This window comes from Lampetra planeri, chromosome 22 (genome assembly GCF_965212315.1).
Source record: "Lampetra planeri chromosome 22, kcLamPlan1.2.h2, whole genome shotgun sequence".
Classification (NCBI taxonomy): Eukaryota; Metazoa; Chordata; class Hyperoartia; order Petromyzontiformes; family Petromyzontidae; genus Lampetra; species Lampetra planeri.
In genome coordinates, this window is record NC_136128.1 from 2,806,833 (window position 1) to 2,834,745 (window position 27,913).

General features: G+C 43.7%; 1 protein-coding gene across 4 annotated transcripts in view; it reads left to right on the forward strand.

The window, feature by feature from the left end:
• ATRAID (all-trans retinoic acid induced differentiation factor) overlaps positions 1-27,609 on the forward strand; it is a 40,225-nt gene extending 12,616 nt beyond the window's left edge. Inside the window, exons 2-9 of one of the 4 annotated variants that reach the window (XM_078604255.1) lie at positions 2,870-3,006; positions 4,835-4,906; positions 5,375-5,552; positions 6,416-6,467; positions 14,490-14,561; positions 19,144-19,247; positions 25,161-25,267; positions 26,016-27,609. In XM_078604255.1, coding sequence (XP_078460381.1) covers positions 2,870-3,006; positions 4,835-4,906; positions 5,375-5,552; positions 6,416-6,467; positions 14,490-14,561; positions 19,144-19,247; positions 25,161-25,267; positions 26,016-26,061 — 768 coding nt within the window. In that variant the 3' untranslated portion in view covers positions 26,062-27,609. The remainder of the gene's footprint in view (positions 1-2,869; positions 3,007-4,834; positions 4,907-5,374; positions 5,553-6,415; positions 6,468-14,489; positions 14,562-19,143; positions 19,248-25,160; positions 25,268-26,015) is intronic. The other 3 variants (XM_078604256.1, XM_078604257.1, XM_078604259.1) reach the window with 3 other exon arrangements.
• The last annotated feature ends 304 nt before the right edge of the window (positions 27,610-27,913 follow it).

Below are 27,913 nucleotides of genomic sequence, written 5' to 3' on the forward strand. Positions count from 1 at the left end.
CACGGCAAGATCCAACATCAAGGCGCTTATTGAGGGACCTGACGACGAGGAGGAAGACGGAGTGTACACGAAGAATATCGTGTATTGCCAGATATTTGAATAAGTTGCATTCTATATTTCAATAACTTGCATTCTTTAATATTGTCGATTGAGCGTCTCATAAAAATGCATATAACCTCACAAAAATAAACATAAAACAATCACCAAAACATGTCTATTGTGTCCAGCCACTTTCAACTCCCCACCAACCAAGCATATACACACCACCCGCGAAGCGGGCGGCGACTGCTAGTCCACCACTGAGTGAGGTCCTCCCCATGCTGTTTTGACCATCAGGATTATTTGACCATGGTTTCACCGTGCACGTCAGTGCGGATTAGTGAATGTGTGGAGCACAGATACAAGAGCGTGTTTTTAGATGATTTGGTTGCTATAAGTGTACACATGTTAAGCCACATCGTTGAGCTATCATTTGTGGTCAGGTTGCTTTTGAAAATGAGCTCAGTGGGCTTTGCCTTATAAGATAAAAGATAGTTTAGTTTTTTTTCTTCTTGGTTCTTTCGGTAAAGTCACGTAGAATTGAAATAATAAAATAATAAAAATAAAACATAATAAAATAATTCTCATGACGTTTCGGCCACAACGCAAGTAGCCGTCCTCAGGTGGAGAACAGGAGAACAGGTCTGTCAAGGAGACAGACCTGTTCTGTCAAGGAGACAGACCTGTTCTCCACCTGAGGACGGCTACTTGCGTTGTGGCCGAAACGTCATGAGAATTATTTTATTATGTTTTATTTTTATTATTTTATTATTTCAATTCTACGTGACTTTACCGAAAGAACCAAGAAGATGAATCCCTGCAGTCACGAAAGCTTTAAATCGAAATTTAGTTTAGTTTTATTTGTATATTGTTGGAACGTTCTGACCCACCCCTACTGAACATCTGTGAAAACGATCTTTATAGCTCATCGGATTCCTCCAGTAAGAATACATATTCTGATTGTGATTTTGAGAAGCATATTGGTCATTGGTTTTGCTGCAATGTCCTCTGCTGCCCACCACATAGCCCTGGCAGCCGTCTGTTACAACCGGTTTGTGCTTGGTGGTCACCCATCGTTGGGTGATTTGGTCATCGGAAAAGCTCAGTAATGGACAACAAAAAAGAGGATCCCTAATTAACAGTTAATTCAATGGGTCTCTTACACTGGAGGACATTGGACAGGGTTAATATATGGATGCACTAAGTGTTTCCCTGCTCTAATGAGCAGTGGGCATTTCTGATCCAGCATTGGAAATTCTACATTCTCCAGGTTGCACCATTGTGCATAGGATGACCTGTGTTGACTTTACACACTGGAATACTCATTGATCCAGAAGGGGTGATGAGTTGAGTAATTTCCTCAACCACAATTTGCACTCGCAACCTTCTGAACTACAAGTCTAGCTCTGTAACCACGGCACCACCCTGCCTTAGTGCAGCATCGAGAAGTGCATGTGCATGCAGTAGATGAGTGTTCGGACAAGAGATGCACTGAGCTAATGGTAGTAGCATCATTGCAGCGGGGCTCTTCTCCAGCAGTGGATGGGTACCGACTTAAGGTCTGTTATGTGCCCCCCAATTAACAGACTCCAACATGACACGGTTGGGTTTATCCTGGATTCATGAGTTTTCACCTGGGTGAATGGTTTCTCACCCGGTCAAGTTTTATTCTCACCCGCTCTTAAATGGATTCTCACCTGACTAAATGGGTTCTCAACTAGCTCACATGCTTGAATAATTGCTCAACAAATCACTTGGGTTCCCAGTAAACACGCTCACGTTGGGCCAACGCTGCCATTAAGTTAGATCTGTCATGATCAAGCTGCCAACTTTGGCCTAGCGTTGTAAACAGCTCGTGCTGAACGCATGCTTCTGATAATAGCACCGGGCGCCCGTGTCCAAACCGTTAATTCTCTTTTTGCTTTCGGCAATATTTGTGGAAGCTAAGTGCCAATGTGAAGGCTCTGCTAGCTGCGAGGGTCTTCAGGAGAGAGTTTGTGTCGTTTTGCTATTCATGCATTGAAGTAGAGCAGACTACAGTGGTTTACAATATGGTGCATAGTTTGGGTTACATGGTCACACTGTGGCTTGCCTTTATTTTTCAATTCATGAAGGGGATCTGCGCAGCGGCCTGTTGAAGTTCTAATACAGTTGATGGTTCCACCAGTGTCTTCGAGTAAAGCCAGGGAGGTGCGATGTTTGGGTCACGAATTCAGCATTTATTCTGGATGTCCACGTTGTGATACTCTGTTTCGACAACAACACATTCCTGTGGAGGGAGCTGGTAGGAACGTTGGGTTGCTCAGTCAATGGCCAGGGTCAACGGCGGCGTGGTGTATTTCGCAAATATGCCCGACTGTGAGGGCGGGCACAATCCGGCGTGAGTAGGTTAAACGTTGAGTTTTATAAGGGCACCACGGGGTGACCAGCCCCTCCCCTCCCCACCCAGCCCCACCCTCCTCACCCAGCCCCTCCCCACCCAGCCCCTCTCCACCCAGCCCCACCCTCCCCACCCAGCCCCTCCCTCCCCACCAAATCCCTCCCTGCACGACTACCAGTATTATTGCGGATCTGGGTGAGATTCTAGGATGATGACAGAGCGATCCCAGAAGGGGGATGGGGACTCTCATTGTTGGTGTCTTGGTTGATGGGTAGGTTGTCGTTGGCAAGAAGCGTGTAAACTTCCTAGCAGCCCAAATCGTGAATAACTCATACTACCACTATTTTTTCAAAACCGTAAGTACAAAACTAGACTGCGATTAAAATATTTAATGAAGAGATAAACGTTGATTTGATGCACAATTGTGTTTTGTTATTTGTGTTGCTCCAGACGCTCGCCGTGTGCACGAGGTGCCCCGGGAAGGCCACGTCCTCGGCCGTGGTTGGGTTCTGTAACGCCACGCTGGCGCGCAGACTCAGCGGACGGTGCTGCTTGAGCGCCGGGGACATCCACGACACCATCTTGGGGTGAGTCCGTGATTGTCAATGTTTAATACAGCATGTTTTCCTGTAGCGCATGTTTTCATAATGCGAATTGGATATAACGCGATGCATGTGTTCGGGAACACATTTTTTTATAACGTGGATGCGAATTTGATCATAACGTGATCGAGTGAATGGCACTACGTCGTGCGAGTAGGAATAAGCGGTTGTACGGCTGCCTCGGCGTAGCATCACACGGCGGGATGCTTCTTGATGCGACCCATGCACTTCAGTCTTTGTTCAGCCTGCCTCTCATGTGATATCGCGGACTATGCTTTACCCTATATTATTGTAATAAAGCACTTCGACGACGATCTTTAGTTCGGGTCTTCTTTATTATTTATCTCTCGTCGGCCGGACAGCTCCGTGTTCTCTTTGCACCGACCCCGCTCCACTCTCGTTTCCGTGCGCTCGATGTTGCCGCTTCGCGCACAGCTCGCTCACGCTCACGCTCCGCTCCCGCTCCCATGCGCCGCTGGCAGACGGCGCGCAAGGAGACGGCCTCCGGTTCGCTGACGTGCCGGAGGCGCGAGACGTGGTCTCGACTCTAGACTCCACACGCTGACCCCGAGCTGCCTCCTGCTTCCCCTTATAACCCTTCATCCACGTCACCAAGCCCCGCCTATAGCCACGCCCCCTCACGAACCTTCTAGATGGTTACCCACAAGAACCCCTGAGCTCCGCCCTTGAACTTGGCGCATCCATCCGATTGGCTGATGGCTGAACCGGCGGAGCCTATCCCACCGATCGGCGACCGCTGGAGAACTCTCGTATTACATCATATATATTATAACGCAATTATTCCATAACACGTTTTTCTTCAGGACAGCAACTACCGCGTTATCGGAGAACATCCTATACTGGGCTCATGACAATGTTGGCTGGATGGTTCAGACATCAGAGCGCTGAGCTGGCGTGACTGGGATTCTGGGTGCGAAGCCATTAGACCGGCTTCTCAAGTGTAGCGAGTTGGTCTCAGCCCGGCCACCAATGGCTGCACACAAAAGAACCCCACCACATTACATTTGCTTCTATACTTATTTTGGATAGATTTCAGCTCAGAAACCTAAGGCTCTGGAGCCGAATGCGGCTCTTTAAGGACTGCTGCTTCGTGACGTTATTTATCAAGGACCACCGTGTCGTATGCACCACAGTGCATTGCGGCTCTTGAAATATTGAGCTTTTTCACCGAATTCCAAAAAAAACGTTCTTGTTATTTTGGTTGCCGGATCTCTGGTCATGGGTTCAAACATTACTCTCTGGCGGTGCAAGTGAGAAAGTGCTTCCGCATACCGTGTGGATCACAGATTACTTCAAGGGATCTTGGAAGTAGCTCTGTGATATCCACTTGCTGTGAGAAGTCCGAATGAATACTTCATTTCATGATGTGACACCCAATGGGACCACTGGGATAACATTTTTGGAAAAAGAAAAAACTGAATTTTTTTGTTTGTTATTTTATCGGCAAAATACTTCACCAGAAACCTGTTTGTGTTTTGTTTGAAAATCGCACTCTAATCGTATTTAAAATTATGATTTTAGATAAAAAACCGAAAGGCAGATCTAATTACCCAATTAAGAGACCATTATTTTAAATATTTTTAGCTCAAGAATCCATCGGAGACCAATTTGGGGTATTGCCTACAGAGTTATTCTCTGTGATTCTTCTGTCGGTCTGTTTTCGTCATCTTATCATAGCATCGTCTCTGTTGCTAGTTTGTGGCTCTAAGTTGTGTGATTTGGATGTAAAGTTGGGGTGGACCTGAATGTTATCCTCGTTTCCGTATAATTATTGCCATTTCATTATTTACAGGCTGGACCTCAGCTTCTGTCAAATCACGACTGTGGAAGGACTACTGGATAATGCGTCCAAAGCTGAAGTGATGTAAGTGCATGCGCTTTTATCATCGACGTTGCTAAGCAGATGCCGTATGATTTTTAATACACAGCACCGGCAACACAGAGAAACTGGAGTGTAGATACGAAGTGAGAATTGACACACGTCTCGAATTGCTGATGAGACTCCAGAATGTCAACTGAAGAAGAGTTTGCTGATGTAAACAAATTCGCCTGGGAAACATTGATTCAAAAGGCTGTTAGGCTGCTGGACCTAATTATACTTTATTATGCTTTTTAGTAGTGAAACACCATTGCCTGGATACATGCTTTTTAATCATTACCCACAAGTCACTAAGAAAGCTTGTAATTGAATATCGTACACGATTGAATTGAGTCGGTTCAAATTAGAAGGGAGTTCCACGCCATGCTCTGAGGATATAAAAAAGGAGATATGTCCCTTCCTACAGTGATGACAGAGGAATTCCTGATGTTGGCTCTTCACCTGGGTAATCAGGGTCAGGGTCTTGACAGTTCAGCCGACCCGGGTGTCACCCACCGATCCCATGGTGACTTCCCGCTTGGGCTCGGGAGGAGAGAGGAGGAGCGATGTTCAGTCCTGCAGCATGACGGCTGCACGCAGTGTGGATGCAAGAAGTCGGCCAAGCGTGGAGACCGTGTCCTGGAAATTGGAGGTGGGATCATGTCTCTGGAGACCAACGAAACACAAGGGCACCATTAGCAGAGAGGCAAGGAGTAGACAGATTGATGAGGAGAGGAAGGTTGAAGTAATGACCAAATATAACAGCGGTTGCAGAGACGTTAAAGAACATGTTAGACTACATACGCTGCTTAAAAAGACATTATAATTGTTCGTAAAGGTGGGGCTGGGTTGTTGATTGAGACTAATGACAGAGTGGCGGCCAAGGGTGTGAACATGCTCGAGAGAACGTCTGCTATGGAGATGGAGCGATGAAATCGGCTCGTGTGGAGTGCGAGGTGGATTATTGCATCACAGGACCTTGGGAGATGGTGACAGCTTGAGGAGACCTTCATCCAGCAATGGATTGGTGTTTGGCTCATAATCATGAGCAGAAAAACAAGATTGATGACGGGAAAATGGCTTTTGTAAATTGAGTGTAGAATCACGATTAAGGACAGATTAATGTTGATTATCATCTACCAGAGAAAATTCCATCCCATCCCATCCCAAATATAAAGTACTATTCCATTCGTGACCAGGCGTGTGTGTTTTTTTTGCGGGAGAAGATCTATATTCCATTCAAAGGAAAAAAATGGTGGTGGGATAAAACACCCATCTTACTGTATCTGTTAATATTTGCATTTTGACCAAGCAAGGTTGAGGTCCTGGCCTTAAATCCCAGGTTCCATCTAAAATGATATTCTCAAGTAGAGTGTGTGTGGGGTGATCTTGGTCCGGTCATCAGTTCCGCTTCTTGTCAACCCATGTCATACATTTACATTTATTCAACTGTATATGTATACTGAATTTCTCGTTATTAAGGTGCTGTGCCTTTCTTTTTGATTATTAACCAAGGTTGCCAGGCAAGACAGCTTTAGACATTTCACATCCTATCTTCGGGTCTTCGGTGAGTTGCTTTCATTTGGCTCATTCAGTCTAAACATCTTCGGGGGGGCTGGGCGGGAGGGGATTGCACTTTATTTATGTACGCATTAATCAGACATAGCATGTGCTTTTATAACCATTTGCTCTTGAGGGTTGCGGTTACAACATGGGGCATCTCCGGAGAGGTGTAATCGGTGTTGTGGGCAGTAGAGGGCGGTACGTCTTCACCATTCTGCTCTGACTGGTATGGTGAAGTACGGTTGGTTGTATACCCAAATAAGCCTCAAGACCCGCAAGATGTGGGGAGGCCCCCTCGTCCAGCAGTGGGTTGACAAACAGCTCCTGATACATGCACACGGATAAGTATAGAGGCATATTTGGTGATTAATCGGTGTTGAGCCTGGATCGTGCTTGGTACAATGCATGCTCGGTTGACAAAGGCTACTGCAAGGCTGTGCTACGTACTGGTCAGCAGAGAGCAGTGCAGGAAAAAAAATCCATTGCTGTGTTGGGATTATTTGCTGCCACCTCTGACCAGCGTGGCGAAGTATGATAACAACAAAAAAAGAACCCACATGACCCACACGGCGTGGGGAGGCCCTGGTCCAAAAGTGGTTTGACAAAAGGTCTGTATGTGTGCGCGGAAGCAGCTTTTACACAACAAAAACCTCGACAAAGACTTACATGTTGAAATAGAGCAGTGTGCCGTGCTTGTAATTGAATATACAGAGAGTCCTCACTTAACATTGATTCAATAAACGTTGTTTCCTTCTACCGTCGCCAATACAATCGGAAATCTATTCCTTTATAACGTCACGACGTGGGGCGCAGAGCGTAGCCGCACGTAGCACAATGTGACGTGGTCCCAGCATCCCTTGGACCCCTTCTCATTCTTTGCCATATTATTGTGTGGACCGACATTTGGATATCGTTTCATCTTGCTATTGTGGTACACTCCTTCTGAACCATGAGTCAAAAATGGCCAGCAAGTGTTTGATATTGGTAGATTTGGTAGGAAACATCTTATTGAAATGTATATTTCTTTACATTAATATTTATTTAAATGTATACGCATTTCTTTTATATTATATTGCTGTAATTCAACGTGTAACTGCGTTTTGGTCTGGTAAAAATGTACATTTTGACGTAACCTTCGATATTACTTTATATCTTATAGGGAACATAGGTTCTTTTTAAGTCGTTCCGCTTAAAGTCGCACTGTGCTTGAACGCAATGATGACGTTAAGCAAGGACTCCTTGTATGCACGAAATGTTTTGAGGCAGTGTTTCATTGAATGCAGGGGTTTATTTTATTTTATTTGAACCCTTATGAGTTTGTGCCTCCTGAAGCCTGATGCAGAATCTTTGGGATGGAGGTTTGAGACATGTTGTGCATTATTTGGCAAAGGAATGTGCAATGTATTGAAATGCCAATGCGTGAAGTCGTGTTGGACAAAGTCCCTTTGGCAATCACACAGCCAACACATTTTTTTGCATTGTAAATGCCAGAGGTGCAGATGGTATATTTGGCGAGATGTTTTCTTCCTCTCCTTCTATGCAGGAGGTCGTGAGTTTGATCCTTATCCCAACCCCAATGCCTGTATATTTGGAGTTTGCATGTTCTTCTCGTGGTGGCATGGATTTTTCTCCAGGTCCTCCAGTTTTTCCCTCCACATTTAGAATCAACGTGCTTTTAGACTATTTGGCTGCCATACATTTCCAAATGATAAGCCACTTCTTTGAGCTATCATTTTTGTCCACGTCAATTCTGAAAAAGCGCTATATAGCTCATTGGGCCTTACGTGGTAAAATAAAATTAGTAGTCGTAGATTTATGTGTCAGGCATTGTGAACACTGCAAAAAAAGGAGATTAGCATCCCCATCCATTCCCCCCACCCTCGATGCCAACTATCCTCTATGATATATTCTGCTACGGTGCCCCAGGTCATGATGTCTTAAGGAGTTAGTGATTCAGTTGAATAATTTGCGTGATCTCTCAAAGGGCAGCAACATGTGCAGGTATTATTGAGATAATGAAAGCTTGTGGCTTGTATATATTAAAACAGCTTGCACCCTGAGTTGTTGTAAACTACGAAGATGTTCTGCCACAGTTTGGCAGTGGCCTTTTGAGTGTTGATCAGTTTACGGCACAGGGAGACACTTGTAACGTTAATTGTAAGTAAAATAAAAATAAAACGTACATTATGAGCAGCGAATATCGTTTACGATTTGTTTTCCTCATTTGTTCTTGAGCATATCGACACGAGTGCCAACGTGGCCAAGGACACAACTCACAGTTGGAAGGTCCGAGACCCACTTGATGTGCACGTCCCCTGTAGTAGATCATGTGTACTACTTTATGCAACGTCAGCAACAGTTGTATGGATGGTCCGACCCTGATCATAGGAATGTTGAATTTACAACAAGCTTAGTACGGCACAGATGAGCACCACCCCTGGTCATTTTTGTGATGGACAAAATGTTTGTCTTTCTTAAATGTTCAATTACTTGACGTGTGTGTTAATTGATTGGTGTGATATGGGTGGGAGCGGTGGTGCAGTGCTTGGTGCGCTGCGTTCTGTGTGAACTTCTCGACCTGAGTTGGATTTTCCCGGCTATGGCTGACATCAGTGGTGATGAATAATATCTGCACCAATCCTGGGACTCGCCGCTCACCTTCACAATCCACACTGACCAGTGTGGTGAAGTATGATCAAGCAACCCCCATGATCAATAAGGTGTGAAAGGCCTTTGTCCAGCAGTGGATTGATAATGGCTGTAAACTAGTAGAAGTCATTAATTTACTGTTGACGTCAGTCATGAAGAATGCTAATAAACGGCGTATTTTATCTTGTTGGGTTTCCATTCATGATGTCCTTTCACTCATGGCCTTGGAAAGTCTGTGAAATCCAGTTAGGCTGGATGACAGGTGGAAAGGATCAGACTTTAAAAAATGAAAGCACCGACATAAACCGAGGGGCGTGAGCTTTTTTATGGATCGGTTTATTCTAAGGCATGAAGGAAATTATCCCAAAGAAGGATGGCTGGCTCAGTCGTCATCCATCTAATGCTTCCTTCTGAAGTTCTCTCGTGAATCCTTGTGCCGCCTTTTTGTTTGAATCCTACGTAGTGCGAGAGAGGGGGAGGGATAAAAAAAGAAAGCGTTGTGAGCGTCATTCTGCTCTGATTGTGCTGCCGGCACACGGCATTCGCGAGTAATTGATGGGCGAGGCGAAATGAAGGATGATGGTACTGGCGCAGCCCGGCATGTAGAGTTTTGTAATGGGCCTTCGGAGCAATAGAATGCTTTAAAATAGCGGCTGACCTTATTGGGGTGCATATCCCAGTAATGTGCGGCGGGACACATATGTTGTGACGTTCTCTGGAAATTGTGAAGGCTCCTAAGCAGTTCATGACCTCTTATTGAAGCCAAGGAAAAACATTTGCAATGGATATTATTCACTTTTCTTGGTGGATATTTGTGTGTGTGTGTTTGTACGTGTGTAAGGACAGTATGGGGCCTAGTGGCCGTAATTAATAATTGAAGAGACAGGGACAGACAGGGCCAAATGAGGTGAGAGTTCGTGGAAAAGGGGCATGGCTGAGTCGGAGGGGGGATAAAAGGGGGCGCGGAGCAGGGCTCAGGGCTGCTGCGGGGATCCGAAGTTGGACCATCGTCGATGTCGTCATCAGGAAGTGGATCGTTCTCACCGTCTGGGAGCGGGTCGCCTTATTGTCTAGAACGACTAAAGTAGATTATATATATCGTCGCCGTAGCTGTTACTTGGTCGGCTCCAATATAGTCAGCCAGCTACGTAGGTGACGCCGTGTCGCAGTTACAGAAAGTTACCCACTGTACATAGTCAACTCGCGTCCGCCCGCTAGCATGCCATCGAGTCGCGCGGACCGGAATAGACAAAAAATATACATACATACCTGGACAAGACCGTCTCTGAGTGCTACATTACACGTGTATGTGTATCCCCTTCACGAGGCTCCTTTTAATGGAAGGAGGCTCCTTTTAATGGAAGGAGGCTCATGGAAAAAGCTCCCTCACTGCTGGTGGCGGTTGCTCTTTTATCACCAGCAGGAGGCAAAGGAATGACACAACGAGCAGAGAGGATCGTACGGCTGAAACACAGCGACTGGGGAGCACAGGTGGTGCAAACCACACTTTTTTATAGAGCGTGTCCCATAAACTCCTGCCGATCAGATTTTACCATTGCATATTTTCATAAAGTGCACTGAGCATTGCACATGCACTGTGGTGATGCTCCTGCTACCAAGTGGTGAATGACAGATGTGTATGGTGGAGTGATGCTATTGTGGGAAGCACACCGCACTGTATTATTTTAGCAACCTGTGTTTGATTCCTGACCAAGCACATTATGGGCATGGCTAATTGGCATCTGTATCTAAACTGAGCCTTCTCTAAGTTGACTTGGCCTAAAGGTAGCGGTGCAATTTAAATGAGGTTCATCGTAATCTTTTTTAAGACGAGGCTTCATTCTGGCCAGGTCATGTTGCCATTTGGAATTTGCTACAAAAGGACAGCTAGGAGTGTACTGCACGTCGAAAATTTTGGCATGATTAAAGGTAATGCGAAAAATGACACGACGGGGGATTTTTTATTATTTAAGTGTGCATGACTTCAGTGAACTCTTCCAATCTTAATTGCGGTGTAAGTGTTCTTTGGCAGCGTCGTCACCAATACACGCACTTTTGTTCGACGTGAATAACCTGTCATCGTGATCTTGATGCTTACTTGCGGGAAAGCGTTGCTTGCCTGTGATTCTTTGGTGGTGGTTGGCTGGGTGTACACCCACTGTGCGGTGTGCACGTTGTTCACGGCAGGGTACTGCCCGAGCCAGCACATAATTATGAGCACACATCTCTCCATTCTGTGCACGCAATTTTCTGCTTTGCTCCAAGTTCTTGGTCAGTGTCTTATATATTTCTGAACTGTGTATCATTGCAGGTAATATACACTGATTAAAAAAAACACATCTTCCTTCATGCTTCTTGTTATCAAGTTTGGCATTCCAAAAGTGCTCCAACCTGCTCTCACCTGCCTCTATTTCATCATTTTGATCTCAGTGACTATCAGTGGTATACATATTCTCTAGATTTTACCAGTTCTTTGCCTCCTAACCGATGCATCCCATTGTTAATCCAACTTGTTGTATGTGACTTTTGCTTTGCGCATATTTACCAGCTATAATCCCTGCTTTGCTGCCTGATTTTAAATCGTATATCCGTTAGTTCACTTACAATAAATCTTTCCGAGTAAGCCTCTCCGTGGCCATGGCTTTAACCCTCGGCGTTATCCGGGTGTGCCAGCTGCACCTTCGTCCACATTTGCATATTTGTAATTTTCACTCTCAGCTGTTGTCCTTGCCCCCCAGTCACGTCTGCTGCAAATAGCGCCTTCAGTCGGCTGTCTCCATTGGTGCTCGGTAATTTTTTTTCTTCAACAAAGCCTTTTCAATGGGTTTGAAAGTGCATGGGTGCGGGGAGTGGGGCTGTGCACAATCTGCTGATGGAAATCGTTGTGATGTAAAAAACCTTTGAGACTATGAAGTAACTTACATTAATCCAGTGCCTCTTCACCTGGGGTGCACCCACCCCCTGGGGGTGCAAGATGCCCTTTCTGGGGATGCGAGACATGGCCAGATTTTTTTTTTAGAAGGTAAATAATCAAACACAAATTAAGCATGGGCACGTAAGTACAACTACTTTGTTTCATGAAACCTATGCATTTTTTTACATAAAAATGTACGATTGAGAACCAAAGGTGCAGTAAAGGTTGAGAACCACTGCAATCACATAACTGTAGAGCATCACGCGTGATTGTATTTGCAAATAATTGTGCGTACGTAATTTGTCCGGTGGCAATGGGTTATTAGAACATCACAAATCACAATTGGAAGGTAATTAGTTCAAATTGTAGCTGGGGATAAACGTGGCTCCACATCCCTCCTGCAGCTGACAAACTAGCGCTGGTGTAATGTGTGTGCGGTCAACAATGCTTGTTTCTTTCAAGATATTGGCCCCTGTCATGGAAATGGACAGCTTTTTGCCAATGGCTCAGGGCGGTGTTAATTTAGTCGGATTTTTGTTTACTTGAGTCGTTATTCAAGTCCCCTAAAGCAGTCAAAGCTGTCCACTGTTAGTTAATCAATGTTGGTGTGAGGGGCATGCAATCCCCCCCCCCCTTCAAATATTAACAGGTCAGCCAATCGGTGAACTCGGTAAATCGGTATATATCCTTATAAATCCAATGATCAGTTTTGGTTATCCTCAGTATGTGCATTATCTCGGTCTGCGTCTTCATCAGGCAGACTCGTTAATTCTGTCGGGTCATGGGCAGTCACCTTTGGTATTTGGTGGGTGTAGTCATCGTCACACTTAATTATTTTCATCCACTCAGTCGTGAATTACTAAAATGAAAAACACTTTGTTGACAAATATTTTCGGTATCAAAAATATACATGGATTTGGTGTAACTAAATGGAGATGAAAACCATGCAACGCTCGTTTCCAAAGGGAGAAACTTCTAATTGGACAGACTGTGGCCTTGAAGATCGAGAGGTTATCGTGGTAATGGCCTTCGATGCCACTGCTCCGTTCCTTCTCCCAAAACCCACAGCTGTTGTACTGCTGAGAACGCGACCTCTATGGCCCAATCTTAGAGTATCCCAGAATCTGGGTTCAGGTATTCCCATTGGTCACTGACTTCTGGATGCCACTCCAGTTCTTGTCTTGATAACCTGCCTTCCTTCTTCCACCCTGCACATGTGCCCTAACCATCACAATCTCCTCTTTCTGATTACAATTGTAATGTTCTTCATTCTATCTGAGAAATGTTATTGCCTCATTGAAATAGATAGCAATACCCATTCAGGAATACTTGTTTTTTTCTTAGAATTCATTTCACTGCCAATGCAGGCAATAACCATACTATAATTATTTCTGTAGAGATACCCACTTTTGAGTTGATGCAATGCCAATAGCTGTGGCATTGCTATTGGATGCATCGTGGTCTCGTGTTGGGTGGGAGTGCCTGTGTATTCAGAATGTTGGCATCTCCATCCAGTGGATTTCTTTATTTTTCATTACTTGTGTGTGGCTATGGTGTTGCAAGGCCCTAATGAGAATTTCCATTGCCAGCCATACCACATGTACTCAGGATGTGCTTGACAAATTTTATATCCATCTGGAAAGTCTGAAAATCAGGCCTGCCAATCAGAAGTGAAATTCAAGACAATCCAAACAAATTATTTTTCCGCCAAAAATAGTTTCACGTGGTATCCAGTGATTTTTTTGTCCGAAGACGAAATACATATTTAACACATTCTACACAAGTAAATCGTGTTTTTTTTTCATCCAAAACCCATGCACTATGCATGTAACAGTGCATCGATTTAAAGTGATTATTATTCTATCAATGAATACTATGGGGTGTGTATTAAAAATCCATTAAGGTCTGTGTAAATTATATTATGTTACATTTAGGGTATTTACCAAAGAAAATTGTACAAACGAGATGTAAATAACAAGTATTATAAATACAAGACCAAAAAATGACGGTGACAATTCATCAAATTATTGGGGGTTTGGGGGTGGTAGGTGAATTGTTATGTGCCTGATTAAGGGTGGCAGCAGTGGTTAGCCCGCATTGCGCCATGAACCAGGCAACCTGAGTTTGATTCCTGACCGAGCATTGACGAATAATACCTAGATCTGGTCCTGTGTGCCTCCTTCAACAAACCGGCACTGACCATCATAGAGAAGTGTGGAAAGACAATCTCCAGTGTGGAGGCCTTGCCTTCATGTAATAATCATACCCTTGAGTTCTGCCTCGTGCGTTGCCAGTGATGGGATGGTGGATATTGGGTTGTTGGACTGTAGCCAGTGGGTTTCTTTTCGTCAGTGTGCCATGCAGTTAGGCCACAAAGCTCGTAGTTATTTTGGCTTTTTTTTTTATAATATTGTGAAATGTTTGTAAATATTGTGCATTGTTTTCTTCTGTTTTCAACTCTAGGGACCTCTCGGACAATCCACTCGCTAACATATCAAGCGCAACCTTCCTTGGATTTACAAGCCTGGCGTACATGTAAGTTGGCTGTGGAATTTTTTTCGCAGTATTTTAATTACACTTTTAAGTAGCGGCACAGACGAATAACACTTCACCAACACTTCCTACATTTAATAATACACTTAATATTAACTTCGCCGTCTCCAAATATTGGCTGATTTGTTTTAGTATTCATATTCAGTTGATTCAAGCATGGAAATATGCAAATCTGAATATGAGTTTAGTCTGAAATAAGAGTGGAGAATCGGGAACGGGAGCTGCGACGACAACTCTCGTCATGGGTACATGGTGAAGGAGAGAGACGAGACCGAGAGAGACGTACGAGAGAAAGACAGGAAGACAGACCTAAGCAGCGGGACATACAGGGAAACTGCAGGACACAAAGAGAGGGAGACAGGGGGGGGGGACCGAGAGAGATGGACAAGAGTGCGACAGAGGGACATAGAGAAAAAGGTTTGGTTTCTGGGCATGAACTTTTCCTGGACCTCTGCTAGGTCATCTCACCCTAACATTATATTTTACATAAAGATGATATATTGACAACAGCCCTTCTTTAGATCAGCGTTGTTATTTAAAGACTAGCCTTTTGCCCGTCCTAGGACGGAATCTGTAATATTAAAGATGTACATTTACATTTTCTTGTGTGATTGTACATATTTTTAGGAATTGTTGCACGTAAATAAAATTTTCTTAACTTAAAAAATGAAATTAAGGACTTTGGAAGGTTTCTCAATATACGATATTTTGTGTGTGAATCTGGCGTCACCTGGTCCAACACCATGTGAGACTAGGCTCTAAGAAAAGCTGTCTCAGGTGTGGACCAATCAATTTCAAGGACAGTGCATACATTATCAGAGTTGTGTTTTTGTTTGCATTCCGACCGCAGGTATTGTGGTCAATGCAAAGATGACTCCTTGTAAAAAGAAAGGTGTCAGTTTTGTTGCCAGATAAAAGGGTTAAAAAACAATTATCAGGTTTCCCTGCAGTTGACTACTCTTGATAAACACTTTGATCCGCTGAGGATTTTTAGATCTAGACAGAGCCACGTACAACTGGCCATGGGAGAATACGAGTTCATTGAGATAAATACCTACATTTTGAAAAGTATGACCCTGGGACTTGTTGATCGTCATCGCATACGCAGGAATTAATGGAATTTGTCGTCGTTTTGACCAGAGTATTATTGTATCTTGTGTAAATTTAATGGCAGTGAATCTTGCACAAAACGATGTAATCAAACACTTAACTGCATTTCACTGTTGTACTGTATTAATGGCAGTGATTTTTGCACAAAACTGTCATAAAACACCTCACTTAATGTCACTGTAGCACTGCATTTAACTCCCCTTCAATTAGTTCAAAATCAGTGCTCTGCTACTTTATTTTCTTCTACTTTCGCTCGCTGGGGTTGTAATCAATTTGAATTCGATACAATATCTGGAAAATCACGGAGAAATGTAGAAATGTTATCATAATTTAGAAGCAAAAATTAGACTTACCTTTTGCTTCAAGTGCTGAAAAAATCAATAAAGACACCAAAAACACATTGGTGCTGCGTATAATGATTTATTTGATTAACTTTTTCAATAAAGAAACGTCAAATTTAAAGCGAATTTGCGTACAAATATTTATTTCCGCTCGACCTTCTTCTGCGGGAGTGTAAAAATCCAACTGCTCATGAATATTAATGACGGGGGGGGGCTCTTTTGCAGTGACGTCACGTACGGATGTAGCAGTGTGCTGCGTATATTTATTTTTTACCGTCACTTTCTGTAAAGAAACGTCATTTGAAGCGACTTTCCGTAATAAATTATTAAAGTCAGCTCGACCTTCCTCTGCGTTAGTGTAAAAGTTCACCCACTCATGAATATTAATGAGTGGGGGGTGGGTCTCATGTAGTGACATCACGCGGGGTGGTGGGCCTCATGTGGAGTGACGTCACGTGCGGAACACGCACATTCTTCGCTTATTATAGTAGTAATATATAATTTTCCAATGTTTCCAATGAAGGGAGTCAGTACCCCAAAGGTTAATAGTACTTTTTACCATTTCTCTGAATCGCACCTATCTTATTCTTTGGGTCTTTCGGTAAAGCCACGTAGATAGAAAAAATAATAAAAATATCGCGACGTTTCGATCGCAACACAAGCAATCGTCATCAGGTGAAAAAATAGCGGGAGAGCTTCTGAGGCAGGATGTTATAAAAGTTTGAGATGGGTGTAGCCCAAAGGTGATAAGGGGAGTGGGCGGGGCTAGTGATGAAATTTGCATGTCAATGTAAGATCGGGTAATTCGGAGAGCCACCTCGACGACGACTAAGCTGCGGAGGTGGTCATTGTATTGTGAGAGATTAGCATGTCAATGGAAGATCGTAGAGCCACTGCCACATCGAGGAAAACGAGCAACGGTGGCTGTGTTAGCGAGACATTTAACCTGTTAATGTAATACCAGAGAGTCGAAAATAACTACTAACATCGGCAGGTAGGATGGAAACATCACAGCCAGTTGTGACTTTTAAATTGGTTAATAACATCCTTCCAATGATTGCTCAGTATGTACCCATCTTCTCGGTTTAAATTGTGTCTCTGTTTAAATATCTGGATGGCTTCATGAACGAATCTTTGCTGATAGTCAGTGGGTTTGCAGATTACCTTCGTCTTGGAAAAATACATTTTGTGTGTGCCCACAGCGTTAAAACAATGATCAGCCACGGCTGAGGTATTGGTCCTACCGTGTTTCAGATCTGCCTTGTGTTCACGAATACGTTCCGAGACATGTCGCTTAGTTTCCCAAATGTAACTGCTGCCGCAGACACAGCTTAGTTTGTAGACGCCGGGGTATTGCGTGTCAGGGATCACATCCTTCACAGATGGGATCAGATCACAAATTTTATGTTCTGTGTTGAGTCGAACCTGGATCTTGTGTTTGCTCATGATTTTGGAAATCTTTTTAGTGACCCCAGCTATGTATGGCAAGGTGATGGTTTTGATTGGGTCCTCAAATGGTTCTTTCCCAACGGTTGGGGTGATAGCCTTACGGATTGTGTAGTCTGAATATCCATTCGTCTTGAGGGCTTGGTGTATGTGTTCCAGCTCACTGGCTAGGTGGTGATGGTCGGACATACATCGAGCTCTATGGTGTAGAGTTTTGATGAGGGAATTCTTCTGGGATGGATGGTGGTGGTAGTCAGGTTTTAGGTCGGCATCCGAATGGAATACTCTGTCTTTCCTGTAGACAGTGTCCCATTGAGCCATCTGGTCTCTTTTTGATTAACACATCCAAGAATGGTAACTTGCCATCCTTTTCCACCTCCATGGTGAATTTGATGGCTGGGTGTATGGAATTGATGTGGTTGAAGAATTGGCCCAGAGCTGGTAGGCCATGTGGCCAGATGACGAACGTGTCATCTATGTACCTCTTCCACAAGGAAGGACGTAGGGTGGATGCTTGGATGGCATCTGTCTAAAGATTTTCCATGAAAACATTGGCTACAACTGGAGATAAGGGAGAACCCATTGGGGCCCCTTCAGCTTGTTTGTAGAATGTTCCATTCCAGGTGAAGTAAGTGTTGATTAGGCAGTGTCTAACCAGGGCTGGTACATCAGCATTCAGTCCTTGTTAGACCAGATCTTCAATGATTGTAATAGTGTCAGGCACAGGAACTTTGGTAAACAAAGAAGCTACATCGAAACTGACAAGCAAATCACCTGGAGATAGTGAGAGGCCCTTAATTAGCGATACCAAGTGAGCTGAGTTAAGTACAGCTGAGGTGGTCTTACCAGTGAATGGTTTTAAGGTCTCAGACAGAAATCGGGTCAGTTTGTAGGTGGGTGAGTCAATGGTGGAGACGATAGGACGAAGTGATGTACCTTCTTTATTGATTTTTGGTAAGCCATACAATCTGGGTGGTCTAGCAGCAGAGGGTTTTAAAGAAAGCCGCTTGGTTGGTTCGATTAAAGATGTTGAATCAGTGATGATGTTGTTGGTTTTCGTAACCAGGCGGTTGGTGGGATCTCTATTGATTTTGGTATAGCTACCATCATTAAGTAGGTCCTGAATTTTGTTACTCTATGGGTTTTGTCCATGATAACGGTGGCATTGCCCTTGTCGGCTGAGAGGGTGACTATGTCATCTCTTTTTTTTAGTTGATTAACCTCAAAGCGCTCATCCTTACTGATGTTGCTAATAGGTGTCTTAGCGTTTTTGAGGATTGCAGCGATATCCGATCTTTCCACGTCTGCAGGAATGTGTCCCAAACCCACATATCTTTCTTATAGATTCAGCAATGTGGAATTTGAAGGCAGACAGTCCTTTGAAATATATTCATTTCAACAAACTGGCACGTTTCTCTAATCTCCCACTGTTTTTCTGTGTATCCATCTGACACTCTGTCTCCCTCTGTCTATCCTGTCTCTCTCAGTCCCCCTATGTGTTTGGCATTTTGAAATGAGCCTGGCTTGCCAGATTCGATAGTGCATTGCACATAACCATAACATCAACCACCCACATAGACACACACACCCACTTGCATGCAAACTGTATATCGAATATGAAGCAGATTGAAAGGCTATGGTGTTGATACGTGGTGGCTTTTGTTCAGCGAGCTGCCTCATCTCGTCGAATGCCCTGGAGGGAACAAGGCTTGGAAGAGGATATATGTCAACCACAGCAGGATTTGCCAAGATCAGCAGAATGCATGCAACGGTATGAGCGACGTGGGAGGGGTTGGGACTTGTCGGTCGAGAGCTGCATGTGGTGTCTGTTTTAATCACATTGTACCCCTGGCAAAGGTCTTAGTGTGATCAGCTTTCTGTTCACAATTTATAGTATGTTTATTACAAATGGTGTTTTTTTTTATACGGGAAATTCTCAAGCCATTTTATTCCCGAGGGACCTGCATTCAAATGTTTTACCAATTCCTTAAAAACAAAATAGGTGAAACGTCACTCACGTGAGAATATAACACTCACAAGTCCACACTGGATGGGTTCACAAAGCCTCTTGCTGTACCAGTCTTCGCTCCCTTGTAGCCCCGGTGGGTTTGAGAATCTCTTGTGACACGTGAAGACCTCTATGTTACACCAACATTGATTCTAAAAAGCAATTGCAATGCATGCATGGGTTTAAAAAAAAATGATGCATGCAAGTACGTGTGTGCGTGTCTCGTTAACGTTCTACGTTTGTTGTCTATTCAACGTACATAAACAATTGGATGTCGTTAAGTGGCTCAAAAAGCCTTTATAGAGAGCCACAGAGCTTTGGGGGTGATTTGGGAGTTGTCTCACCACGTGGCTGTCTCCCTGCTTGTCTGTGGTTCATCGCTCCTCCGAGCCGCTCTCTTGCTGTGCGGCAAATGCTGTGCGGCAGCCCGTTACAAGTTGAAATAATGATTTATACCAAGAGTCGGGGTCAGCCTGTCGTCTGGGCAGGGTGGTGTGACACATGAACGAACACCTGACCCTCATCATCAAGTCACCTGACCGTCAGCGAACACAATGTAGTGGCGTTGCCATTGAGATTCAACCAGCTTCCCCGATGGTGTGCACTTAGCAATTGATCCTTATGGTGGTACCCCGGAGTACCAACTAATACTAAATGGCCGAGGTAAATAAATATTTTATTTCTGGGACAATATTTTTTCCTAGGGTGTACTTAACTCCACGACTGGGGCACCAATCAATCTGAAATCAGTGCTACTCCGCAATGTCAAAACGCAGCGAGGACGATGGCACTGAAACTCTGAATGCTTGTACGCACCGTAGTGGTGCATCGTGCACAGCTCGTCGAGATGAGTCGATGGCCGCATCGCTGACCATCAACAGACTAAAAATGACTGCATCACGGACATTATGGCGGTACCCCGGGGTACTGTGGAACCCCGGGGTACCGCCATAAGTATTCTTTGAGTTTTTTGGTAAAGGGCTGCCAGGTGAAAATTAGCATGTTAATGGGACATGCTAATCCCTCTTTGATTGGTGGAAAACCAACCACCGTCGGGTTGGTTGCCCACCACTTGGCTGCTGACATTTGGGCTACGCCCATTTCAAACCATTATACACAGTTTGCCTTGGAAGCTAACCCCCCTTTTCCTGAAGACGACCGCTTGTGTTGCGATCGAAACGTCGTAGTTTTTGTGTTATTTTCTTTGAACCTATATACAGTGAAGGAAAAAAGTATTTGATCCCCTGCTGATTTTGTACGTTTGCCCACTGACAAAGAAATGATCAGTCTATAAATTTGATGGTAGGTTTATTTGAACAGTGAGAGACAGAATAACAACAACAAAATCCAGAAAAACGCATGTCAAAAATGTTATAAATTGATTGGCATTTTAATGAGGGAAATAAGTATTTGACCCCCTCTCAATCAGAACGAGTTTCTGGCTCCCAGGTGTCTTTTATACAGGTAACGAGCCGAGATTAGGAGCACACTCTTAAAGGGAGTGCTCCTAATCACCTGTTCACAGAAGCAATCAATCAATCAGATTCCAAACTCTCCACCATGGCCAAGACCAAAGAGCTCTCCAAGGATGTCAGGGACAAGATTGTAGACCTACACAAGGCTGGAATGGGCTACAAGGCTGGAATGGGCTACAAGACCATCGCCAAGCAGCTTGGTGAGAAGGTGACAACAGTTGGTGTGATTATTCGCAAATGGAAGAAACACAAAGAGAACTGTCAATCTCCCTCGGCCTGGGGTTCCATGCAAGATCTCAAATCGTGGAGTTGCAATGATCATGAGAACGGTGAGGAATCAGCCCAGAACTACACGGGAGGATCTTGTCAATGATCTCAAGGCAGCTGGAACCATAGTCACCAAGAAAACAGTTGGTAACACACTACGCCGTGAAGGACTGAAATCCTGCAGCGCCCGCTAGGTCCCCCTGCTCAATAAAGCACATATACATGCCCGTCTGAAGTTTGCCAATGAACATCTGAATGATTCAGAGGACAACTGGGTGAAAGTGTTGTGGTCAGATGAGACCAAAATGGAGCTCTTTGGCATCAACTCAACTCGCCATGTTTGGAGGAGGAGGAATGCTGCCTATGACGCCAAGAACACCATCCCCACCGTCAGACATTGAGGTGGAAACATTATGCTTTGGGGGTGTTTTCCTGCTAAGGGGACAGGACAACTTCACCGCATCAAAGGGACGATGGACGGGGCCATGTACCGCCAAATCTTGGGTGAGAACCTCCTTCCCTCAGCCAGGGCATTGAAAATAGGTCGTGGATGGGTATTCCAGCATGACAATGACCCAAAACACACGGCCAAGGCAACAAAGGAGTGGCTCAAGAAGAAGCACATTAAGGTCCTGGAGTAGCCTAGCCAGTCTCCAGACCTTAATCCCATAGAAAATCTGTGGAGGGAGCCGAAGGTTCGAGTTTGCAAACGTCAGCCTCGAAACCTTAATGACTTGGAGAAGATCTGCAAAGAGGAGTGGGACAAAATCACTCCTGAGATGTGTGCAAACCTGGTGGCCAACTACAAGAAACGTCTGACCTCTGTGATTGCCAACAAGGGTTTTGCCACCAAGTACTAAGTCATGTTTTGCAGAGGGGTCAAATACTTATTTCCCTCATTAAAATGCCAATCAATTTATAACATTTTTTACATGCGTTTTTTTGGATGTTTTTGTTGTTATTCTGTCTCTCACTGTTCAAATAAACCTACCATTAAAATTATAGACTGATCATTTCTTTGTCAGTGGGCAAACGTACAAAATCAGCAGGGGATCAAATACTTTTTTCCCTCACTGTACCTATGTGACTTTACCGAAAGACCCAAAGAATATGAATTCCTGCAGTCACGAAAGCTTTAAGTCAAGATTTATACTGCCATGAGGTTCAATCGTAAAGAAATGTAAACACAACGACGATTTTTTTCCTTTTCCTTGTAAGGCAGTTTTCTTAGCAAGTATGTATTTTTGTTTGTAAGGCTTTTGTCACATGCAGGCTGATTGTAATTGGTAGAGTGGAAGCATTTTCAGGATTAATAAGCTGCATTATTGGGTCAAAGGTCAATATTTCTCAATTGCAACGTGATTCATATAAGCTGCTTTCCATTATCTTTCAAATGACACCTCATTCACTGAGATTGGTAGAGCCGTCTTGGAAGAGTTTCCCAGATAAAGATGCATGCATACAAACATACAGATTACATAGATGCTTGTGATCGATCTTGTCTCAAGACACATTTGTATGACTTAAATCATGAGCCCAAAGTTTAAGAATACGTGTACACCTTACGGGACTGTGTTGGAAGGTGTTCAACCGAATGTCGTACAAGCCTCGTGACTGCCGCCTGGACAAGAGAAACACACACACATTAGGTTAATGTCTTGGGAAATGGCCCGTTTCATAGCATGCGAGGGCAAACAAAAATTGGCTGAGATATATCTCGAGTCTATTTTAAAATGTGTATGGAGTTAGATGATAATAATTGAGATTGATGAACGGTTTACTCGTTGGCAGACATTTGTTAGTAGCAAAGTGAATTTTGGCAGCTTGTCAAAATTAGTAAGTAATTTGTCATAATCCAGTCAACAATAATTGCAATTAATATTTGAACCTTATGGCGGGACCCCGGGGTCCCAAAAGCCCCCGGCTCTCGCATAAACTGCGTTGTGACGTCATTTTATGTCTGTTGAAGGCAAATGACGCGGCAATCTATTCCTCTCGACGAGCTCTACACAATGCGCTAATCAAAGTTTCAAAATTTAGTTTATGGCTATGGAAATTTTGGCAACGACGGGTGCTTGGTGAAGAACGAGAGGATGGATTTCTGGTAGGTCGTGGCTTTTATGTGCGCGGTGGGATGGAGTCGCCAAAAATAAATAAATTCATTGTGATTTTGACTTCCGTTTATTCGGGACCCTGGGGTCACGCCATAAATTTATGAATGATGCCCTGACTGGTGAGCATTTTAAATTCCGTTGTACTGGTGACAATGACAATAAACGATCTATCTATCTAAGGTTCATTTCATGAATGTAAAAATGTACCTAATTTGGTGTATCCTGGCTTTGAGGGAATGTGTTTAAGTACTGCCTGTTGGGTGATTTGACATGCAGTGAGATACATAGTGCACCACGCACACAGTGCACTACACGGTGCTCTGTGTAGGGCAAGATAGGGATACCAAGGTGGCAATATGTTAACTACTTCGCCTAATATACAGGAGGTCGTGGGTTTGATCCCGACCCTGACACCTGTATTTTTTTTTGAGTTTGCATGTTCTCCCCTTGGTCGTGTATATTTTCTCCGGGTTTTCCCTCTACTTTTATAAACGTGTGTTTAGAACATTTGATTGCTATCGATTTCAATTTGATAAGCCACTTCATTGAGCTAACATTTGTGATAGCCAGGTTGCTTCCGAAAAAAGAGCTATATAGCTCCGTCGGCCTTACCTGGTAAAAGAAAAATAGTTTAGTTTTAGTTCAAATAAAAAGATCCGTTTTAGATAGGCCTATTGTAGTAATTGCGGTCTGAGGTCTGGCTGTCATCTTCTGGGGCATTTACTGACGTGGTGTGGCGTTCTCCTTACCAAAGACATTCTAAAATAACATTTCTTAAACTCCCCGATATTGGGGCTGAGAAAAATTGTTGACAGCTTTTTTAGATGAGACATTACTCCTCTTGCATGGTACATATTTTCATTACGACTCTCCATGATGTCCTTCTGACCTCTTCCTTAGTAATGTGTTTTTGAAGCAATGAATTTATGAACTTCCAGAAGAAGGCCTTGTGGTTGGCAGGATGTGTAAAAAAACATTACAGTAAGTCCACTATTTATGCTGCTCCTATTCACATTGTTTCACCATAACACCGCCAACGAATTGGGGAACATAATTATATTTACAATGCATTGATTCACTCCAACGTTGTTTTAAAAGATTTTAACAAAATAACTCAGTAGTTTGGGTGCTCAAGCCTCATGATGTAACTCCTCAACTTCCCTTCATCCCATACCAGGCCTCTAAATGCAATTTCTACCTCCATCTGTGGTGGCTACGGTGTATGGACATGTCATTTATTTAAACGTGTTATATAACACCTTTTTATGTATCTTTCATTATCGCTTTCTGCGGGTTTGGTTTGTGAAATATGTATGCGCGGCTAACCTATTTCTATCCAAAATTCGCTATATTCTGTTTGAATTCACCCATACGCGGCTACGCGGTAGTACGCAAGACAACACTGTGTGTGTTACCGTGTGCGCTACTCAGCAGGCCGCTGTCTCGTGCGATTCCGCTTCGCGCGCCCCTTTTCTTGGAACGCATCGACAATGTTATTGTTACTTATTGTCTGACCAAAAAAAAATACCCCCCGGGAACGAAACCTAAATTGAGATATGTTAAGTCAATGGGTTTAGATTTACATTGTATCGTCTGATGTCTCGCTTTTTTCAGGGACGCATACCGATTGTGCTTGTGTGTATTTTTGCTTCATATGGGGGGACAAATATATGAAAGAAATGTATTGTCCGCTTCTCCATGGTGTTATTGAAAGGTTGTTTCCTTTATTTTCGCTACTAGTTTGGAATAATTGTGATACTGCAAGATGAGATAAAGCCTTCATGATTACACTGTGTGGCTTTGTTTTCAATCACTTGCAGAATCGAGTAACCACTGCCCAAAGGAGGCTGTTTGTCACCCAGATGGTCCAGGCCTCTTTAAGTGTGACTGCAAGGACACCCATCATGGATACAAGTGCGTTAGAGAGGTAATTCTGCTTCATCAAATGAGGCATAATTTGATTTGTGTATGAGGTGGGGCCATATTTCGGAGGAGGCGTATAACCTGCGGTGTGCCACTGAGCGAGCCTTGATGTTTTGAGTTTGAATTCCTGTCACGGCTATCCATGATCGAACCATGTTCCCAAGTTAGAGAGTGATGCTTTCAACCAAATCACCATTGACCGTACAAAACAAATTTTAGTTTTTTTTTTACCTATTTTCATCTATTCTGACATTGAAGAATCAACTTTATAAAAAGTATCAAATTTCTGACGTGCGGGAAAACCGCCCTTCAGATAGCACCAAGAAGTCGTCACGTGACGTTAGGCTGCAGAGGGAGCTCTGTGATTTGATCTTCCGGGGAGGGTTTCCTGACGTGGCGTGAGTGCTCTGGCTCGAGGAACAACCCGCCCGGCGCATTTTCCGTCGGCGGTTGTGAGATGAAATTTGCATGAATGACTGTTTCGCACTAAACATTGTTCTTATTGGGATTATTATTGTATATTTGCCCCTTGACAATACTCTTCTTTGAAAAACAAAAGTATAACTTTGTAAAAAAACATAACAAGTGAGGGAAGCAATTCGGCATCAAAATAAATGGGATGAAAACACTGTAAACTAAGTGTTTTTTGTTTACTTTTACAGTTGTTGTTTCACCAAAGTGTCTGCTTTTGTAACTTTATAATAGCTTGCCTTACCCTTTAACATTTGCCTCCTTCTCTGTGTCTTCCGTAGGGATTCTTCCCGATGGCGCTGTTCTTCGGCCTGCTTACAGCGGTGACCTTTTTGCTCTCAGCTTTTCTGTGGGCCACTCAGCGGAGAAAGGCAAAAACCCTTTAGTGGCCTGATTTGCACATTCCATGTGCAAGCTTTTGCCACCGCTGGCAATGGCTCTGCTAAATGGTGTTGTCAAATGCAGCGCTTGACAGAGTGCCATGTGTTCGCATCCATTAACGCACTCGGCACTTTTTCGAGGCCACCGTTGAGTTGTAAATTATTTCTTGGGTTTAATTAATGTGTTGAGTGAGCTTCGTGTGTACAGTTGAATTGACTTTTGTGCCAAGTGTGGTTGGAGTTCACCTTTTAATCCAGGTTTGGTCTCAGGGTTTGTAGGTCTCAGAGATCATGGAGTGCTTAGGACACCCACTGGCTTGAATGAGGTGGCCTGTAGATGGCAGTAGAACCAGAAGGTTATGAACCTCTGAATAAATTGATGATTGTCATTTCCTCCTATATGTACACTTTTTCGGTGACTATGGTTTGCTTCAAAACACACAATTAAATAATGAATTGGCCAAACGTTCAAACGGGGCACTCCTCTGAAATACTCGGTGGATTTTTGGTCGATATATCAGATTGTGTGCGTCTGTATGTTGAACTTCTTTCGCACCGTACTTAGCTAACCGTGCTAATGGGAGATGCGAGGTTTCGTGTATGCTTTCAGATGTGGGGTGGCAGTGTGTGCGGCCGTAAACAATTAATGAGATGTTTCTGTTGTAATGATTAGCACACTGGACTTGCAATATAGAGATCCGACACCTTGATTCGATCTTTTGGCTTAGCAGTTGAAAGTATTTTCTTAAACACGTTTCCTAAATCCCCTCCCTCCCCGGCTTCTGTCCACCCAGCCGGATACCACAGTTAGCTGTCCTCTTTGGTTCTTTCGGTAAAGTCACATAGGTATAAAATAAAATAAATTAAATCACGACGTTTCGGGCGCACCACAAGCGTCCGTCATGAGGTGGGACAACCACAGCAACAAACAATTACTGTCGTTGTCCCACCTGATGACGGACGCTTGTGTTGCGCCCGAAACGTCGTGATTTATTTTATTTTATACCTACGTGACTTTACCGAAAGAACCAAAGAGTATGGATCCCTGCAGTCACGAAAATTTCAAATCTAGATCACAGTTAGCTGATTGGCAGGTAACGTGTGGCAGGGCAAAGGGTGGTGTGCTTCCAACCTCTTCAAAAATGTTTGACCAGCGTGGAAGAGGAGGTGAAAATACCACCTCGAAGTGGCTCCCTCCAGTCGATGCCCTTCTGCCAGCAGTGGCGTAAGCAAGTAATTTCAGGGCTGCACCTTTACCATTTTTTATCTGAATAATGCTTGATAACTGGCCACACGTTTTTAATAGCAATTTTATATTCTTGTGGAGCACTGATGTATCAATGCACCTATCAGTGTTTATATTGCACACCGCTGTAGTGTAGTATATGTGGTTGAAGACATCAGCTCTGAACCGTTAACAATTTTATAGACTACTCAACCACTATGTAATGTCTACATTCCGTTTGTAGGCGATTCATAAACTGTGTTGTGATCAGTTTCTCGTTTGTCCTTGAAGCGTGTATGTGTGTTTTTGGGTTAAAGGAATTGGAGATAAATGCCACGACATCTCACGACAATTGTCCTAAAAACACAACAATAACAATACCACAATATCACAAGGACAAAAAAAAGGGGGAAAATATTTTTCTTCGGAAGGGAAAAAACACTTGAATGACATCGCCGACGACGCAGGGATGAACGACGACCGGCGTACGAACAACCATGGGCGCAGCAGCCACAATCAGAGTATTTATACTGGAGGAATCCGATGAGCTATGAAGCTTTTTTCCCATTGCCCA